This window comes from Siphateles boraxobius, unplaced genomic scaffold (assembly GCF_051911475.1).
Source record: "Siphateles boraxobius isolate OS27281-9 unplaced genomic scaffold, OSU_SipBor_1 11, whole genome shotgun sequence".
Taxonomy (NCBI): domain Eukaryota; kingdom Metazoa; phylum Chordata; class Actinopteri; order Cypriniformes; family Leuciscidae; genus Siphateles; species Siphateles boraxobius.
In genome coordinates this window covers 1,707,761-1,728,278 of record NW_027508711.1, presented here as the reverse complement: position 1 = coordinate 1,728,278, position 20,518 = coordinate 1,707,761, and the positions used below count along the sequence as shown (strand labels likewise).

Below are 20,518 nucleotides of genomic sequence, written 5' to 3'. Positions count from 1 at the left end.
GGCTGAGAGTCGGCTGGGTCCCCGGGCTAGATGTGGCCCAGAAACTGAGAGACAGTGAAACACAAATTCAACCATTTAAGGGTTTTTATTATAAAATTAACAAATACACTTTAATAGAAACATGTATTAACAATGAACAAAATACACTATATATTAACATTTATTAACAACACAATTTTTAAACCACAAAATAACAAGTAAATTATTTACTGTATATGATTAAAAGAAAAACATAATTATCTTTCACACACAAACTTTTTCACTCTCTTTAACACTAAATTAATTACTTTTGCAAATGTCAAGTCACCATTAAATATATATACAGTAATGACTGTTTCAAAGCAGCTTTACAGGGTTAAACAGGAAAATGATCAATGATGCAAACGGAGTTCAATTTGGCTGTAAAGCTGCTCTAAAAAGAAAATAGTGTCATTGTTCAGCTGAATTCAGTTCAGTGTTGATTCAGTTCTGTTCAACAACTGTATAAAGTATATAAATTATAAAAAGAGTTAATTTTTTTATTATTAAGCAGGATAATAAATCTCTGGAGAAAACAGTGATGTCATCGTCCAGCTCAGTTCAGTTCTGATATAATGGTGTCAATGCAGGCAGATCAATAATAGAATAAGTGTCCCCAACTAAGCAAGCCAGAGGCGACAGTGGCAAGAACCCAAATTCCATCAGTGACCGAATGAAGAAAGAAAACCAGGCTCAGTCAGGGTACCAGTTCTCCTCTGAACTGAGAACTGAGAGTATACTTCAAAGTATACTTTCATAAACTAAAGAGTACAACTAGTATAAAAATAGTCAACAACTAGGCAATAGGTTCACTTGTAGAACAGATGCAGTAAATGAGAAACGTAGATGTGAAATAGTTAAGTTTATTACAGTTAGACTTACAGTAACGTATACTTTTTATATAGACTACTAAAAGTGGGGAAATTTATACCCAAGCAGTATTGAAATAGGACACTTACAAGTTTACTACTAGTAGGCTATATTGACATTAGTATACTTACTACGTAAAGTAGTAAAATATACTCGAACATTGCTTAAGTATACTTCATAAAATGAACTTTGAGTATACTTCGTTTTTGTAAGGGTTGTTATTCTGTCTGAGCCGTATCTGCCCGGCAACTGTTCAGACACACATACTAACACACACTCAAAACATCAACATGGCTTGTTAAACAAACAGGAATGGCCATGCTGAGTTTAAGCCTGTCCACACCTCTTCTGTATACAGCACAATGCTGTCATTGACCAGCTCATAAATTATCAGAAAATAATACACCACACACATGATGTAACATGAATGATGTAACAGTCTGTTGTGTGTTTCATTACAGTTTCAAAACCCGGGACTGTATGCAGTCAACCTCTCTAGATGAGCTATGAGCTATGAGTTGTTCTCCTCTGGACTGAAGGTGAGAAGTAATGTCTCTTTCTGTTAAAAATGTGACCGTTCCAATAATTGCAATGATAGCAATGTGAATTTTTTTTTTGTGCATCTACTTTTTTCATTTAAAAATGACCCATCAATAAAAATATTAAATGCTGAACCCATGTTTGCACAACATCACAAATCTATTTTTACAGAAAGATATGTTGTGATGTTTTGTGTAATGTAATGCCACTCCTCTGCTCGGCTGTTTATGAGAGACGTCTGCATTTATAGACGTGTGTGTTTGTTTTAAGAGGTGTCCAAGTGAGGCTCAATGAGGAACAAAGGTCACACCACTTGACCTGTAGATGTGTGTGTGTGCATGTGTCTGTGCGTGTGTACGTGTGTACGTGTGTGTGTACATTTCTTTGTGTGGTCCAAATGATTATGAATGGCGAGCAGCAAGAATTGCTTGGATTTCCAAATACCCGCAGTACTCAGACTTTGCGTACGTCCGCTTAGATCCTGACATGGTGCTAAGTACTTTTTCACATCAAAGACTGGTTTTATGAAATAAGATTGTTGGCGTGGATTTTAGCGATCAAATCTGTGCGTATGCATGTTTTATAAATGAGGCCCCCCATGTCTATGGAAAGTCCCCATAAAACATGGAAACCCAATGTGTGTCTGTGTATTGTTCATGACCCTGTCTCAGGACACAGACTGGAGTCAAGTTTTTTTTTTTGGGTTTGCAGTAGGACACTGAAGGATTAAAGACTGTATGTCTTTATATCCCACAGAGATAAATCGCAACACATTCTGAAGACTGAAACCTCAGCATGATTTTAACAGCCTGCAAAGCTTAAAGGTTTCTTGACCTGTGCCAGCCCTAAGCTGGAGTTTGTGGGATAAATTTGTGGCATTCAGAGACACACTTGTAAATTGAGGGAGATAGTAAACATGACACTGAAACCAGAAAAAAAATAATTATCATTTCAAGTGAACCTCACTCTGAACCCCAATTTTGCAAGAAGATTTGCATAAAAAATGTATAATCCATGCACCACATAACAGCTTTATATGAATAGTTAGTTTCTCATAAAATTACGTTGTATGAATTCAAAAGACTTCGAATACAGTAAACAAGTTGTATGGTATGGATTACATTTATTGTACTTTATGGTATGCTTTTGCATTAAATGATTTTTATAACGCTTTATGCAGATTTTTTCAAAGCAGCCTTACTGTGATAAACAGGAAAATAGTGATCAATGACGCAAACAGAATTCAATTTCGACTGTTAACCAATTCTTTAATAAAAAAGATTAGAAAAAAAAGCATGCAGCTTGTTGACAGCTTCTTGAATCAGTTCACGTAGGTGTTGAGACAGAGAAAGAAAGTTTCCATAACTGTGTTCCTCCTATCAAATGCACCTGTTGGAAAGGCCACCTCACATTACAGATGTGTGTGCTGGAGAGAGAGAGAGCATTTGAATTGTAGGATAAGGTGATGGATATTAGGGTGTCCAAGGAAAGAACGAAGCACTTCTGAGAACCACGCAATCTTCTTCCTCTGCGTCAGAGCTCGTAGATCAGATCCTCCCTGTGGAGCTTTAAACATTTCTAACATAGAATCCCTCTATCTGCGCCTGCAACACTTATGCAGGATAAAGACTCGGCCAAACACCTCTTAAAGGCATTAAAATACCTTTCAATGTCAAATTCCCCTCCTCTGTTCTGACAGTAATAATCTCATTCTGGCTCCACAGATGAAAACACCTCAGAGATCTTCTTCATGATGTTTGTCAACTCTGATTATCGCAAGGCAGGTAAATATAGCAGTGAAGTGATAAATCATCTGGCATGGCACATGCTCTGCTATCAGGTAACCAACTTTGAACTAAGGGGGATGTTGACTAAAAATAAACCCTCTCCCCAAACCCCAAAGACCTTTCAGCTTTACGTGAACCTCATATTCTCCAGACCAACATCACTGTTGAGTATAATTGGCCATTTCTTTTTTTTTAAAGGTAGTGGGATTTTGTCACTGGGATTTTCTGTTAGGACAAACAGTTTCAGTTGTGAATGCAGGGAACTGATGCCGAGAGCTGTCTGCTTTAAGAGTGAGATTTTTGGATGGTCTCTCATGACTAATGTGTCCTAATTAAGGTAATGAACTCTCAAAGCTTGTGAGCTTTTATGACTTTAACTTTTAATATCAAATATTTTTTGTATTTTTATTTATTTATTATAATTAATTACATTCATTTGTTTATAGTTATGTTTTCTGTCACTGTGCATTTTTCATATTCTAACAAGAAATTTGTTTTTAAAGGTCACTTATTTATTATTATCATGCCTCTGTTTTGAATACGTACACAAAACGTTTTGTTGTTGTTTTGCATGCACAATAAATGAGTCAGGTGTGTATATAAATAATAATTGACCTTATTTATTTATGTTTTGAGTTACTTCATAAGTTATGTATGAAGTCTTGCATCTGATTGAAGTGCATGATGACAGTTTAAGAGTAGCTTTAGAAAATCATGCGAGTAGGAAATACAGGGCTGAGTCATATTCATCTGATAGCTCTGACGTAGGAATCACGTATGGAATTACGCACACAAGGTTTGATACAAATCTAAATGGAAAATCATTTGACCAATCAGTCAGTCATTTTCCAGTGTAGCCCAACACCATCGGGCAACAATACAGGTTGTTTGTAATGGAAATATATATACATATATATATATATATATATATATATATATATATATATGTTGCGTGATTTTGCCCATGATGTATTATAAAACAAACTGTGGTTGTACAATGGTGTATTGATAGTATCAGATACTGAAAAACATATTTGTGTATTATAGTATTACCCCGTATTTACCCAAGTTTCTGAAAAGAATACCATGTCTAAAACCACAGTAGTGCTTTTTTGCTGAAACTTGCTTTTTTAAATGATCTTCAGCTCTCAATTTCTATTCGTCTAATTGTTTTCTTTTTCCTCTTTTTCCATTTCCTCTCTTGCAGTGACGTGTGTGCAGTAATCCAGAGAGAGGAGATGACAGCTGAGCGAGTTGACAATCTGCTGCTCTTGGACACAGATGCGGTCAACTCTTCCCTCGCTTCAGTGCACATTGAGCAAGATGAGCCGACCCATGCCTCGGAGAACCAGACGGACAACAGCTTCAGTCCAGTCCCTGATCAACAGCTGGATCCAGCTTCAGAAAGCTCAGGATTAATGCCAGTTCTGTACCAGGGCAGGACCATGGAGATCCATAGTGCAAACATTCACGGGGCAAGATACAATGAGAATGGTTTAGTCTTAACGCAGCCTATGGATCAAACTGCACTGATTGAAATGAAAATAAATCAACCAAATTATGATAAAGGCAATAATTGTGACTTCGATACTGGTGTTGTAATGGAGACTGACAATATTTCGAACAGCATTAACAACCCTGACCTAATTAAACTTATGGACGTGGACAATATGATAGACAGAAATCAAAATAACAAACACTGTGAATTAAACACTATAGAGGATCCAAATGATGCTCATGGGACTGTAATGAGTCCCGAAGTTCCATCATTAACAGAACACAACAGACAAGAAGAAATGGGCCAATACACCATTTTAAACCAATATTCCTCCTCTGAAAGTATTGGACTTAAGGTTAGCCAAATGGCTAATGATGACGATCCCTTTTTCTCTGATGTAACGAATATTGAGCAACACCTTGACCAACAGTTTTTGATAGGAAACAATGAGATTGTTGTAACTTCCTTTGAATCGTTCATCCAGACCTGGCAGGATACAACTGAATGTATTGATGTAGCTGTCGAAGGAGCAACTTTCTATAAAACTCACCCAGAGATGCATGCCATTGCAGAAGGCTTGACGTGTGGCGGCTTCACAACCTCCCGGACACCAAAGATGGACAATCCTATAACTGACGTCCCTATATGCTTTGGCGATTCGCACGAAGCAGACACTCTAAAAATCTTAACACATGCCTCCACATTATTAGATTCTTTGGGAATGAACAACATCTTGGAAACAGCTGACATGCCTATCAATGACAGTGACATCAGTCACACTGTAAATAAAGACTTGGCTTCCTCAAATGTTGGGTTTTGCACTGCCGTTTTAACTCAGACGGGTCAGAATCGTCATCAAGTTTCAGAACATGACGTAACAGAATTGGAATCCAACAGAACTGATGATTCCATGCTTGATAGAATGATTGATACAAAATTTTCATTGGAAGACAGTAGAGTGCAACCATTGGTGACTTGTAGCCATGAACCAAGTGCAACAATGGGTATTTCGGAGTCAATTTTCCCCCAATCCATTCTTGAAACCCCACAGATTGGTGAGAAACATGAGAAGGATCTCTCACAAGTGGTCCTCTGCCCAACAACAGTCACAAATGGAGAGTTAGGTAAACGTTCTGAGGAGATTGAGTGCGCTTGCTTAAAGTTCACAGGAACAGAACGTGATGTTGAGGCTGGTAGTGAGTTGTGGCTGGACACTTTCCAGTTCTTGGCAGGTGAAGAGGATGAGGGTGCTATTTTTGACAAATGGTGTCGTTCGTGCTCTCCCAGCCCCCTTACGACCCATCCAGACAACACAAAAGCCGCAGATCACACTAGGAGAGAGAACATTTCAATTGACCACCATGCTGAGGACTGGGAGCTGAAGTTTCCACCTGTTGAGAGGTGGTCGTCCGCAGACAGCTGGGCTAGCGCTCTTTCAGACTGGTTCCAGGCTGTTAACACCTATCCGGAAGACTCTTTCACCAGCGCTAACACTTCAAGTACTGGTTCTAAGCACAGTATGGCAATCCACGACAACATTTTGGAGCATAGGACGGGTCCACATTATGCAAACAACAATGGACAGACTGGTCTGTCCCTGAACCCCCTAGAACCAGAAGAACCAGGTCAAGCCTCAAGTAGAGGACAAGTTGAGTCTGATAACACTAATGGAACTTTTTTTAAACAAGGAGATAAGGACGGGCTTCCTTCTCATTTTGACGCAAGCAATCGGGACAATGCAATGATGGAGACTTTGGTTAAGTCTGAATCCCTTAAACCAGATAATAATACAGCCATGGATATGTTTAATGCATCAAAGTCATGTATGTCTTCTGCAAATGAATTCAATGCCAAACTAAATGGAAGTCAGCACATCTCTGGAGACCTCTGGAGTGGAAAGGTGAGATGACTAGCACATTTCAAATACAATTAGCAAAGACAGATTTAGACTCTGGTGTTTTGACTGAGTATTCTTTAGATCTTTTGCGATTTGCGTTGAGAGATTTATACTTCAGAGTTTTCAATTTCACCTAAAGGTTAGTTTTGGTTATCTGTACTGAAATAACCTCATAATAACCTCAATAACCTTTGTACCCTTAGTTCAGTTATGGGATCATATCACATACACTATGTTACTGAATGATTTCTGTATTCGTATATCGTGGAATTTACAAGCTACTGAACTTCAAAGAATACACTGTACATCTCCAAAAACATGCTATTACTGTCACACAAAAAATGCCAATCCCGCGTTATTTTTTTACATTGTTTTGTTAGTGACCATTTCCATTATGTAAAGACTTCTACATTTTGCTGTGACAGTATGTGATCTTAAATACCCTGTCACCTTTAACATTTCCTTTAATAGATCTTACATGTGTTGAAAACTTTCATTACTTATTATGACACTCTGTGTGCTGGAAGAGCCCAGTCATTCCATACAGGAATTTCACTTCATAATGTACACACAGTCTCTCTAGCTCTCATACACACATATAAAAACAGATTAACCTCATCTAATTTAATAATCTAATTATAATAATTAGAGACTAACCAAAAATAAATCCCTACAATTTTTCTGCAATTCATTTTTTTTATTCTACTTTACTTTACTATACTTTACTTTTTCTACCCAAAAGGAAGTTGTGTTATTTATCTAACTTCTAGCCATTTTTGACAAATTCCTCCCCAAAGCATGGCTCAAACACAATCACTAATACTTAAACATTCACCATCCCCGTCATTCATGACAGATAGCTGTGGCTGCTGAGGAAATGTGAGGTGCAGAGAAAAATACTGATAAACAGAAATGCAGACTAATTATAGAGAGTGGCAGATGATAATAGACCAGAAAGCAAAAGAGGAACTGGAGAGGCAGGGGGTTGAGGGGCACGAGCACAGCTGAGGGCCGAAATACGACCCCTGCCCGCAACTTCAGTGTCGTACTGTACGGCAGATTCTCCAATCCCACAGACCCCTGAGCCAGTGGGAGAGCTGTGATTGGTCCAACTGTGTTACTCAGCGGCTGTGATCACTATAATAGAGATGATCCCTTCCATTACCAACCACATGTGGCATTAGACTGCTGCATGAAAGCATAATGATTTTAGCATTAGGCAGACCATCGCCTCAGTGAGGTATGTAAACAAACACTGACATGCAGTATGGACGAGGATAGGCCTAAATTGTGAATTGTTAAATGATTCTAATTCTTCAATTCCTGTGTTGACTTTATTGTCTCCAGATAGGCCTTTCTGTTTTCTCCATGACATTTAATGTTTTTGTCCATCTTTTTGTGTTTCAGTCAGAGGGAAATACGCTGGTGGAGGTGACTGAAGACAAAGTCACAACATCAAGACAGGAACGTCAAAGCAGTTTTTCTTCTCAGAAGATCTCAGCTTACACCAGCAACAAGAATTTAACTGGCTGTGTGAGTGGCGATGAGCGGCGTCACAGCTCCAATGTGAATCTCCACACATGTCCCACTCAATCGGACATTCACTTGTCTTCTGAGGCGGGACGTGCTGAAGGAAATGGATTGTTTGTGCATTCTAACTCTGAGGACTGTACCGTGAAGTCAAGAGAAGAGGAAAGAAATGCACCTCCAGAGTTTATTATGCCGTTTGCTCCACTCTGTACTGGAAATAATTTCATTAATCATAGTTTATTGAGAAAAGACAGTCCACAAGCTGATCTAAATCTTCCTCTTAAAAAGATTATTAATGAGATACATCTTAAGAGTGATCAAAATTCAGTCAGTAGTGACAATTCTTCTGAAGACCGCTTTCATACATGCCCTGACCAGTCTTCATCTTCATCCGTTGTAGATTCAGATGATCCTTCCATCAAGTATACGCTTTCTAAGTTACTTTTACTGACAGGAGAGCATTTTATGGTGTCTGAGAACAAACGTGTTGCATATGTTACTCTAGACTTGGAGGAACCCAGAAGTTTGAGTCTTTTCTCCTTGTCAAACTGTGAGGAACTACCTAAAACAGACACTATGCCTCAAAAGACCTCAGATGGTAAAACACGCTCTAAACATAAGGAGAAACCAGCTGAGAAGCAGCAACATGGGATTCAAACACCAAAAAAGCAAGATCTTCAGTTTTCATCCCAGGTGAAAGACAAATTAAACTCAGAAGAAGCTGGTTGTAAAGATCTTCCGGTCACTGTCATTGAAACCATCGTCATCACAGAGAAGATCGTTCCTAAAACCCAAGGGAAGAAGAAAAAGAAGCATGTGCAACATGCGACGCCAAAACCCGAGAATGATCCACCAACTAACATAGGGAGCAGGCACGCTCAGAAGAGCACAATTGGCAAGACGGAGAACCTTGAAGTGAAGGTGGCGTCAAATGGTCTGGAAAAAACAGCATCTCATCTTCCTACCAAAATGGACATTACTAACAAAGATAGCACTCAAAAAGTCATGACAGTGAGACCCAAAGGAGAACCCAGTGGGGCCAAGATGAACCCTGCCAGCATAAATGTCACTCAGAAAGCTGTCCCTATAAAACTCAGAGCAGACGCCAGTAACACAGCCAAGATGGAAAACAAGACGTGCACCTCAGATTCTCAGAGCACGTGTTTACCCAGTATGCTAAATGACGACATAAAGCGTAGACGAATTGCAGACGTGTCTGGAGCAGTTTCGATAAGGACAAGACCACAGCTGCCTGCAATTTTCCGTCAAGCAAGAAAAGATGGAGAAGATGTGCCTCGAAGAGCTTACAGTGATGTCGTCAAGCTAAAGATTCCAACACCCAAAGAAGGTTCTCCAAATGCATTCCTGTTCAATTTAGTTTTAAAAGTCAATCCAGTAGAACAGAGCTGAAGTCTACGACATTGGCACTCTGCCCAATGTCCTGCAGAGTCTAATTTCAACCTGCCCAAAACACACTTGTCTGGAAGTGTTCTAGTAATCCTGAAGACCTTGATTGGCTTGTTCAGGTGTGTTTGATTGGGACTGGAGCTAAACTCTGCAGAATAGTGTTAGGATTGGACACACTGTCATTAGAACATTATTGCCCGGTTTCATAGACAAGGCTTAAGCTTAGTACCAGACTAAGATTCATGTTTGAGCTGTTTTAACTAAAAGCAACTTGCACTGACATGTCGTAAAATATCGTGTCGTTTTTTTTTCTAAGGCACGTTTATAAAATGCTACTTGAATGTCCTAATTGAACTAAGGCCTAATCCTGGCTTAATCTAAACCCTGTCTGTGAAACCAAGCCTTTGTGTTTTATTTTCACCAGTTCCTGAATCAGAAATGTCAGAACCCTGCTGGAAAAAACTCCAACTTTAACTAGTCTTTGCTGTTTTTAACTGATTTAAGCTGATTTAGTTGGGCTCCTATCCTAGTTAAGTTGGTTTTAGTTGACCATCTTAGGGAGACTAGCTAATCACCTTAGGCTGGTTTAAGCTGTTTTTAGGGGTATGCATGGCAGCAGATTATCAAATATTGCACTAATAAGTGGCATGTCAATAATGGTTTATAAATGACATATTTTTATGTGTTTTATGTTGTAGTTGTGGTTCCTCGTGTAGTCTCAGAGATCCAGGCTGACCCAGTCCCTACTGACCCCCAAAACATCTTACTTTGGTGCCAGTTCAGTCCCATCCCACCTGATGCCACCATTAAGTGGACTAAAGAGGGAACAGTGCTGTCAAACATAAACAAAGTGTAAGATAAACCCTCTTTACCGATCAGTTCCCACTTTATCGTCTGACTCTGGGTCCAAACATAAATAGTAAACTAAGATGACCACATTTCTGAAGATCATGGTCGTAACTTTTTTACCGCTTGGTGTCACTCTGCTCTTGTCTAAATCTGCTGTACATTTTGGCAGAGACCTGACTGAACATCAGAGCACTGGTGATTCAGCCATGAGTTGGAGTGAGAACGAAATGGACCTTTTACATAACCATGTGATTCATTCCTACGAAATGCTGACTATGCCTCAGACACTCTCAAACAGGCCTCTGCTTTCCAGAATGGTCCTTCTGAGTTGTTTTGTAAGCTGTAACTGAAGTTATACTGTATATAATATGGATTCAGGGATGAACATCTGCATTGGCCACTGTATTTATTTAGTCTTTAGGGCCTTGACAGTTGATTTAGTAATTAAAATGATTTGCCCCGATGTGTGAAGAATTATTGATTTACTAGGTTTTTCTTTTTTCTGCAGAGAGAAGGATGACGGCCGCTTCACACTGACAATCCTAAATGCTTGCAGTAAAGATCTAGGGCTGTACAAATGCAGTCTGAATGCTGCCAACATTTCTGTTTCGACCTTAGAGTACCATCTCACATCTGAGGGTAAGTCATAGAGGCTTGCTTTCCCAGATTAATCTGATGAAAGAGGCTATAAATTAAGATTTGTATTCGCTGATGTACTCCATGACTAAGAAGAAATTTACAGCAGGATGTTTAATTTGTGCTCTGAAGCTTGAGCAGGAAGATTGAGGTAATAGACAAAAAAAAAAGATCGAGATTTTCCACTTTCAAAATGACTTACTGAATTTGATACAACTTGACTGGAATTTTAGTACATTCTGCAAGTATGCATGTGTGTGGCATGAATACAATTCAAACATACTACAATACTATTTCAATTTCAAATTAATGCTGTTTCTGAAAAAATAGACCAGTTTCCACACAAATGTTAAGCAGTACAACTGTTCTTATTTGATCGAAAAGAACAGTTAAAACAGTAATTTTGTGTAATATTATTACAATTTAAAATATCTTTTTTCTATTTCAATCAATTTTAAAATGTCATTTATTCCTGTGATGCAAAGCTGAATTTTCAGCATCAGTCTTCAGTGTCACACGATCCTTCAGAAATCATTTTAATATACTGATTTGCTGCTCAAGAAACATTTCTTACTGTTATTAATGTTGAATATGATACATTTTTTTCAGGATTATTTAATGAATACAATTTTAAATCAAAAGCACAGCATTTGTTTAAAATATACATTTTTACAAAACATTACCAATGTCTTTGTAACTTTTGGCCAATTTAATTTGTCTTTGCTGAAAAAAAGTATAAATTTCTCCAAAAGTTTGAGGTCAGTACATTTTTTATTTAAAGCGTAGGGTATATATTTCTTAATTTTAGTGTCAACAATGATATAGAATTTATGTCTGGGAAACCAATCCTCACATTGTAAATCTGTAAACATGAGAAGACAATAAAATAATGGCAGATAGCTTATTGCACACATTGACTCAACTGTCTACATTTTTAATTGCAGTGCTTATGGAACTAGTCATTCCGAGTCATGATCAACCAGGTAAACAGACCTTAATTTCATGGTCTCTTGAGAATCTGCAGAGTAGCAAAACTATTATGTACATTTTATTTCATGCAAATCTGACATATGTATGTTTTTTAATGGCTTCTGGATGTGATTGGTTAGTTATACAAAAGTTCTTCCCCTTTTCAATCTCCCAGCTGAACCCAGGGTTGTGAACGGGGACGAGGAGAACGTCCATTGCAGCCCGCTTCTATTTAAGGAGGATTTTCTCTCAGATCAGTACTTTGGAGAGAATCAATCCGCTAGCATTGTGACTGAGAAGATCCACTTCGGTGAAGGCATGCACCGCAAGGCTTTCAGAACCACTCTTAGAGAAGGCAATCTTCCACAATTTAACCCTGGACATCCCTGCGTCCTGAAAGTACACAGTGTCATCAGCTATGGGACTAAAAATAATGAGGAACTTGTCCGGAAGAACTACAGCCTGGCTGTGGAGGTGAGAATGGATGTCTTCGGGGAGATGTTTAATTAAGAAATGAACTTAAGGAAATTTGGGACTGATTTTTTTTCTGTATTAACCAGGAATGTCATGTGCAGAATACCGCAAGGGAATATATTAAAGCGTACAATAGTGTGGCCAAGTCTGCTGAATCATTCGGAGAGGTGCCAGAGTAAGTATATCAAAACTCTCCAAATGTTTCCTTGCTGTCTACACAATATTGACATTACACACTTATATTTGTAATGTGAGGTGTAGAAAGTACCGGGAAAATTGTACGTACTTTATGTACATTACTTGAAGCATTAATTGATGCTTAAACACTCAATTAAAAGTTATATGTAAGAGTGTAGTGAAAACATTTACTTAATCAAAAAGTAAACTTAATTAGCATTTGAATTTTGACAGTACTGAACTTAAGAATTAGGAAAGATTTTCTAATTAAAGTAACGTCTACAGTATGTTCAAAAGTTTGGGTTGGTAAGATTTTTTAATTTGTTTTTTTAGAAAGAAGTCTCTTATGCTCACCAAGGCTGCATTTATTTAATACAATATACAGTAAAAACAGTAATATTGCAAAATATTATTACAAATGTAAAAAAGTGTTTTCTATTTGAATATAATATAAATTTATTCCTGTGGTGGCAAAGCTGAATTTTCAGCAGCCATTCCTCCAGTCTTCAGCTTCTTGTTAACAAAAAGTGGTGCTTCTTAAAGGGGCATTCGGCAACCCTATCTATTTCTTTGCTGATTTTCACTTTTGTTGTCCTATGTTTTCTCAACGAGAAATGCGTAGCTGTGAGGCGTATATTTCACAACAATGTCGTAAAAAAATGTACAAAATTTTAGGGCTCTTTAATGAATAGAAAGTTCTATTGAACAACATTTACAGTTGTAATCGAAATTATTAAATTATTCAACCCCATTGCAAATCAGGTTAATTGGCAGAATTTACAGACTTTTAGCTGTTTGCATTGAACAAATCAAACAAAGTAATTGAAATAGCTCAACATCAAATGTTTCAAGTGGTTTCCCCAAATTCAACCGAAAATGTCACTTTTAATGACTTCTGCAGTCTTACAATTATTCAATTCCTTCTTGGCAAGCACCTTTAGTACTTAGTAGAATACCCTTTTGCTGTTATGACCTGCTCTGCATACGAGATTTATAACCAGACACCAGCTTCTAGCAGCGTTTCTGAGGAATCACTGAGCCCCACCATGCTTATCTGTAGACAGAGTGTCCTTTTAAGCATGTGCTTCATTCTTCTTCCTCCAATCATACCGCTGATCCATTGGGCCGAAAAGTTCCAGTTTTGTTTCATCACGCCACAGAACAGAATTTCATATTTCTATGATTTTGAGCAAATCTGAGCTGACTTTTCTTGTGCTTTTGGGTCAGTAGTGGTGTATGTCTTGGAGTTCTGGCATGCGTTTAGTACGCGCCCTACTGTGCAAGCTGAAACCTTAGTGTCTGTTGCCACCAAGTCTTGCTGCAGGTCTTTTGGAGTCAAGGGTTTTTCTGAACCTGCTTTCTTAGAAATCTGGTTGCAGCCATAAGGGCTTCCTTTTTCTGCCCCTTCTAGGTAGTGTAACCACTGTTCCTTTAACTTTGAACTTGTGAACTATGCTTCCAATTGTGTCTCTAGGAACATTTAGTGCTTTCACTATCTTTTTGTATCCTTTTCCTTGTTTGTGAAGGGCGATGATGTCTTCTCTTAACTTTTTGAACCATTCTTCAGACTTAGCCAAACTGTATTTCTAACATGCAGTCAAACTTGACACTCAAATATTTCATGTGTCATAGCTCAAGCACACCTGGTGCAACTAATGAAGCCCTTGATTAGTTGCATCAGGTGTGCTTGAGAAAGATTTTGCAGATGTGTGCTGTTGTGAGGGATTCTACTCAGGGGGTTGAATAATTTTGAGACTGAAGAAGTCATTAAAAGTTGTATGTTCAGTGAATTTGTGAAAACCACTTGAAACATTTGTTGTGTTGAGCTATTTCAATAACTTTTGTTTAATTTTTTTTTTTCATTGCAAACAGCTGAAGGTCTATACATTTTGCCAATAAATCCGATTTGCAATGGGTGTTGAATAATTGTATTTGAAAACAGAATTTCATAGAATTACAACATTGTTTTTTTACTGTCACTATTGATCAACTGAATTGCTAAATAGAAATTATTAATTAAAAAAGATCTTTCTGACCCCAAACTTTTGAATGGTTATGTACAATATGCATATTTACACACAAAGTGATTTAATCAGCATTCATAAACATTCCCAGAATCATCCCTATTTATTTGGTGCACCGGCCGTCTAACGACATCCCTTACGCCACGCTGGAGGAGGAGCTGCTGGGAGACTTCGTGAAGTACTCCGTGAAGGATGGGAAGGAGATCAACCTGATGCGCAGAGACTCTGAGGCGGGACAGAAATGCTGTGCCTTTCAGCACTGGGTCTACACACAGACAGAGGGCAACCTGCTGGTCACCGATATGCAGGGTATCTAATGTACTTAAATTTCAAGTGTTGCACATCATGCCATGTACAGTGTAGATGGAGGTTGTAGATGGAGTGAAGCAGAACATTAAGATTCATTAAGATTCACAATTTTTCTCCTTCATGAACAGGTGTTGGTATGAAACTAACAGATGTTGGGATTGCCACCTGTAAAAAAGGGTAAGTTATTAATCAAATATCTAACAAATTTATCCTTTAAATTTTTTTTTTTAATAAATATATTGAAATATGTAAATATAAATATATCTAATAGAAATCTATATATATTCATAATAATAATATAATATGAAACGGATATTTAAATAATTTACTATGTAAATATAATTATCATAGGTTTATCTGCAAAATTAGAGCTGCACGATTCTGAATAAACTGAGAATTGTTTAAAATAGATGTCATGATTCTCTCATGATTCTGAATAGACAACTAAACAAAATAACTAAATAAAATAACTAATTTACTAGAGGTTCTGACAAAATGGTTGGCTAATTGCTGTAGCCTATTCAAAAATATTTAATTAATTACACTGTTTTCTAAAACAAATTAATCTGGTTTGAATGAATGATTTAATGACTCTCATAAATACTTCACCTGTTTCATTACTGGATGAATCAACGTTTTTTAATGAATCTCTTGAATTAATGATTCAATGATAAATACATTTTAAAGTAACACTATGTACAGTAGTTTTTCAACCTTCATAATATATTTCGAAGACCCTTGTGATAGTACATCAACTTACAATAGGTTAAATGACACGTCTGCCATAGCCTGACGTGTTCTGTATCGCTTTTACTGGCACTATGTAACTTCGGGTTTCGGGTAGTAACCGGAGCACAAAAAGAACTACAAAATTCGACTGCTTTACGGCATACATAGTTTTTCTTCATTTGTGATGTCTTTCATAAAATCATACATCACACTCTACCTTGTCTGTGGCCATTGTTGATTCCAACGCCGGTGCTGGATAAATAGCGAGCGTGCGCGTGCGACAGTAGGCTGCGGTAGGCTAAATTATTTACGACAGCGGTAATGGACAATTCCGCTTCCAACCTGTAGGGCGACCGCAAAGGAAAAGTTACTTGGTGTTGCTTTAACTGTCACTTCTTGCCACCTACTGGTGAAACGATGTAATTAATACAATCTTTATTTGATCAACCATTTGTCGTTACTTTCAAAATGTGATTTATACTCTGATTTTTAATGTAGCGATTAAAATAGTGTTTATATTTGAACTATAAACTTTTATCCCAGTAATCCTGTGATAGTTTAAATTATTGTAACACAGAAATAATGATACTGTGATGTTGCAAAGACTGTTTGTTTACATGCTGTTTACATGCTCTCTCTGGCTCAGTGGCAGCGCCAACACAAATTTGAATAATTCCACTGAGATCCTACTTTTCAAAGGTTTGAATCGTTGTCATTTAGGAATAGGATTGTGAGTTTTTAATGATTTATCTTGCAGCTCTAATATAATAAATTATAATAACACCAAATTATTTAAATATCCCTTTCTTATATTTAAGTGAAATTTTAAATATTTTTAATAAAAAAATGTGTAGTTATTATGAAAGCAGTAATATTGATTTGTATTGGTGCAGCTATAAGGGATTCAGGGGAAACTGTGCCATGTCCTTCATTGATCAGTTCAAAGCTCTGCATCAGTGTAACAGCTACTGTGAGCTACTGGGCCTGATGTCCCTCCAGCCCAAGCCTAAACGCACTGTTGCTCCCCCAAAGCCAAAGACACAACACGTACCAAAGAAAAAAACTTTCGGTCCTGTTCTGAGTGGCAAATCCTGATTGGACAGAAGCGCTGAACATTTGCTTGTAGGATAAGTAGTGTTTGCAGGTTTTAGCAATGGAGAAGTCTTGCTTAGGGACAATTGTGTTTCTGAGATGTTTCTTTAAATGTCAGATGACATTCATCTGTAAGGACATTAGGGAGGTTACTTCTTTCTTGAGAGTTCTTTGTGCTATTTTAAATGAGCTTATTGCTGATTTGTATTTATTTTTTTAAATGTTTTTTTTAAGGGGTGAGTGGATTGTGAACGAATTTATGTCATATTTTGGTTAAAATCAAAGAAATATAGAAGGTTATCAGCATAAGGTTTTCATCCTGATTTGCTCTGTTGAAAAGTTCATAATAGTGCCAGTGGTGCTGCCATCTGTTTCTTTATTATTAGCCTACTGTCACTATTCTATAATAGAAATGCCAGAATAATAACAAAGAACTGGAAATGGTTCCTTATGTTATTATGAATGTTTGTTATGATAGTACTTAGAGTTTATCTAATAGCTAAAGCTTTATGAGCAAGTTCTCCCAAAAATGAAATATCTGTCATTAATTACTCACCCTCATGTCATTCCAAACTCGTAAGACTTTTGTTCATCTTTATAACACAAATGAAGATATTTTAAATGAAACCTGAGAAATTTCTGTCCTTCCATTGACAGACTATGCAACTACCACTTTGAAACTTCATAAAGAGATCATAAAACTAATCCATATGAATCAAGCAGTTTTGTCCAATTTAGGCTTTTAGGCTCTGAAGCTCAAACGTGCTGCGTTACACAGGAGAATGAATCTCATTGCTTCTTTGACGTTAAGCATGTTTGAGCTTCTGTTTACCATAACTGATGTGCGAGTTGATGAATGTTTACATGTGAAAAGCCTGAATTAAATCTGTTCATCATATAACGTGATCGTTTCTCTTCATATGAATTGAGCGGTTTAGTCCGAATTTGGTTTAGTTTTACGATCTCTTTATGAACTTTTTGAATTGTCAAAGTGGTAGTTGCGTAGCTGTCAATGGAGGGACAGAAATCTCTCAGATTTCATCAAAATATCTTCATTTGTGTTTCGAAGATGAACAAAAGTCTTACAGGTCTGAAGCGACATGGGTGAGTAATTAATGACATCATTTTCATTTTTTTTATTTTATGAGTGAGATGAATGTAAAATAAAAATTGTTAATGTAACTGCTAGTGTTGAATGCTGGAAGCTGCTCATTTTCAATGTTAAAATATTTCATTTTTATTTCTTTACTTTTCATTAATAATATTTCATTTAGTTTTACTTTAATGATCTATGCTGTTTGTCTCTGGGAAGGTAGGATAAGGTATTAAATATGATACTATGGAAAATTTTGTACACTTGCCCTAGTAAACAGCTGTTGACTTGCCTCAGTAAGAATGACAATCCTCCCACCTTCACATTTCACATCATCCTTTGAAAGTCAAATGGCTTATTGCCTCATTACTATATATAAACACACACGTTTGAAGCAACATATTTGTAATGAACCTCACAAATGAATCACCTGTAATTAAAAACTGCGATGTTTGCTGCTTTATGCAAATCTAGATAGTCTTATATTTAAGTATTACTAGTGAATATGGATTGAAGGTCATAGGTTATAAGATTTTTGATTTGACTGAACCTCAATCCAGTTGTATTTGCTTTGAATGGCCTTTTCTGAATGATATAATGTATAATAATAAATATTGTTTTTCTTTTTTGAGTATGGGCTTGATTTTAATCACAAATCATGTTACAAATAACATTTGACCCATTAAAACACTTCAAAACTTGTAGATTTTATTGTCATGAAGATACCACATTAATACAGAATACAATATGAAGGAAGCAAGCATCACATGACATGCATACTGAACTCAATAATAATCTAATAACAGCAACTGAGTCAGTAGGCAGACATGATCTATAACATCTGTTTTCAGCAGATGCCAATTTATCAACCTTACACAAAGTCATACGTAGGTGTATTCATTTAAAGACACACAGGGGTTTCGTATTCCCACAGCCTGTGACATCATCCGTTTCTCTTCGCTGCTGATTGGCCGATGGTGTCGTGAGGTCTCACCGTGGCTATTTAGTGTGATAATGGCGTTTGACGACAGAGGATACAAACACCATTGTCACACTCCACAGCTCAGGAGGACAACAAACAGACAGACAGGGAAATTGCAGGTTTATAACCTTGTTTGTGCTCAATTCCAGAAGTAGTTTTATCAACTATTGTAATAACAGTAACATAATATAAAGTAAAATGATAGTGTTACAGAATATTGAATTCGTCTTAACGTTTCAGAATCTCATTTAAACCCTCAAAATGAGCCACTGAACAGCAACTTGCACTTAAAAGAACAAGGCCAGGATAGGTCGCCCTTTCTTTCAGTCAGCAGTCGATTATCGTCTTCTGTTTACATGTTGGTCAGTGGAGTGAACGGTGATGGGAACAGTGCAGATGTTTCTTCTAACCATAGTTTGTTCTCATATATTATTATTGAAAATGTTAAATATGTTGTAACAATAAAGTAACCTAAACAACAACCTTCAGAACTTAAAGTTATGCTAAATGGTTCCATTGGCACTCCATTTTTTCAATATGGGATATTAAATATCATGTAGCCTACAAGAATATGACTAAGGCAATGCATCATTTTTCAATAAGCATCATGAAGTCAGTGTCACATGATCCTTCAGAAATCATTCTGATATGAATACTGATTCTTGTTTGTCAATTGTTTATGATGCTCAAGGAACATTTCTTATTATCAACGTTATTTGATGAATAGAAAGTTCAAATTATAAATGAATATTTTTGTTTCTGGAAATTAAATTAACAAAATAAACCGTTATTTAAACAAAATCAACAACTTTAATATTAAAAACAATATTTAACTTTACAATAATAATTAAATTTAACATTTTATTTCAGATAGTTGCCAAGCCTTCTATTTCGGTGTACTAAAATAAACAGACTGAACTAAACATTAATAAAAACTACAGACATAAAAAAAAAAAAAAACGACACCAAATTTACTAACATTTTAACAAATTAAAGTAAAAAATATTCATGAAATAATTGTATCTTAATGCTACACAAATAACAATTTACCTTGTGGAGCAAAATTATTAATTTATTAAAAAAAATTTATCCATTAAGGTCCATGGACTGAAAAAATAGTTGGAAATGTCTCTTCTTGAACTTTTTTTTATTAAACTACTGACTGACACTTAATTGTCTAGATCTTCATTCTTCTTTTACAAAGCTTTAATGTTTAATAAATAAAACTTGTTTTCTAAAGACATTAAGTTTAGTCACTTGTGATGTACAAACACTCACTGACCCTTTTGTTTGCATTAAAAAAATGTAAATTGTAAAAAGCAAATTATTTTGTTGTTTATGAATCATTTCTAATCGTCATGAATTTCCTACTGGAAAAAAAATGTCAACCTTAAATATTAATATAGATAAGCTCAAATGATGATTTATTTTGGACACCATATCCTTTCTGTGGACAAGTTGACTTACCACAGTCCACAGACCCAGTTTTGCAAAGATGGCTGATCCACGTGTTCCTCCATGCTGTAGGAATGATGAAAGTACTGAAAAAGAAACACTTCACAAAACAATCTCTCAGTGAACTAAAAACACCAAGTATAAAACACTCACACACTCTTATATCCTCACATAGTCTCTTG

At 36.6% G+C, this 20,518-nt stretch overlaps 1 protein-coding gene across 2 annotated transcripts; it reads left to right on the top strand.

Annotated features, from left to right (window-relative positions):
- Nucleotides 1–3,329: 3,329 nt before the first annotated feature.
- Nucleotides 3,330–18,530, top strand: alpk2 (alpha-kinase 2). Of its 2 annotated transcripts, XM_077194029.1 has the most exons (11): nt 3,330–3,552; nt 4,423–6,613; nt 8,018–9,488; nt 10,246–10,399; nt 10,905–11,035; nt 11,977–12,015; nt 12,177–12,475; nt 12,562–12,650; nt 14,768–14,985; nt 15,114–15,162; nt 16,608–18,530. In XM_077194029.1, the coding sequence occupies exons 2-11, from the start codon at nt 4,454–4,456 to the stop codon at nt 16,807–16,809; spliced, it is 4,812 nt and encodes a 1,603-aa protein (XP_077050144.1). In that variant the 5' UTR covers nt 3,330–3,552; nt 4,423–4,453; the 3' UTR covers nt 16,810–18,530. The 2 variants fall into 2 exon arrangements, with proteins under 2 accessions (XP_077050144.1, XP_077050149.1); XM_077194034.1 differs by lacking the exon at nt 11,977–12,015 and having other exon boundaries at nt 3,419–3,552.
- The last annotated feature ends 1,988 nt before the right edge of the window (nt 18,531–20,518 follow it).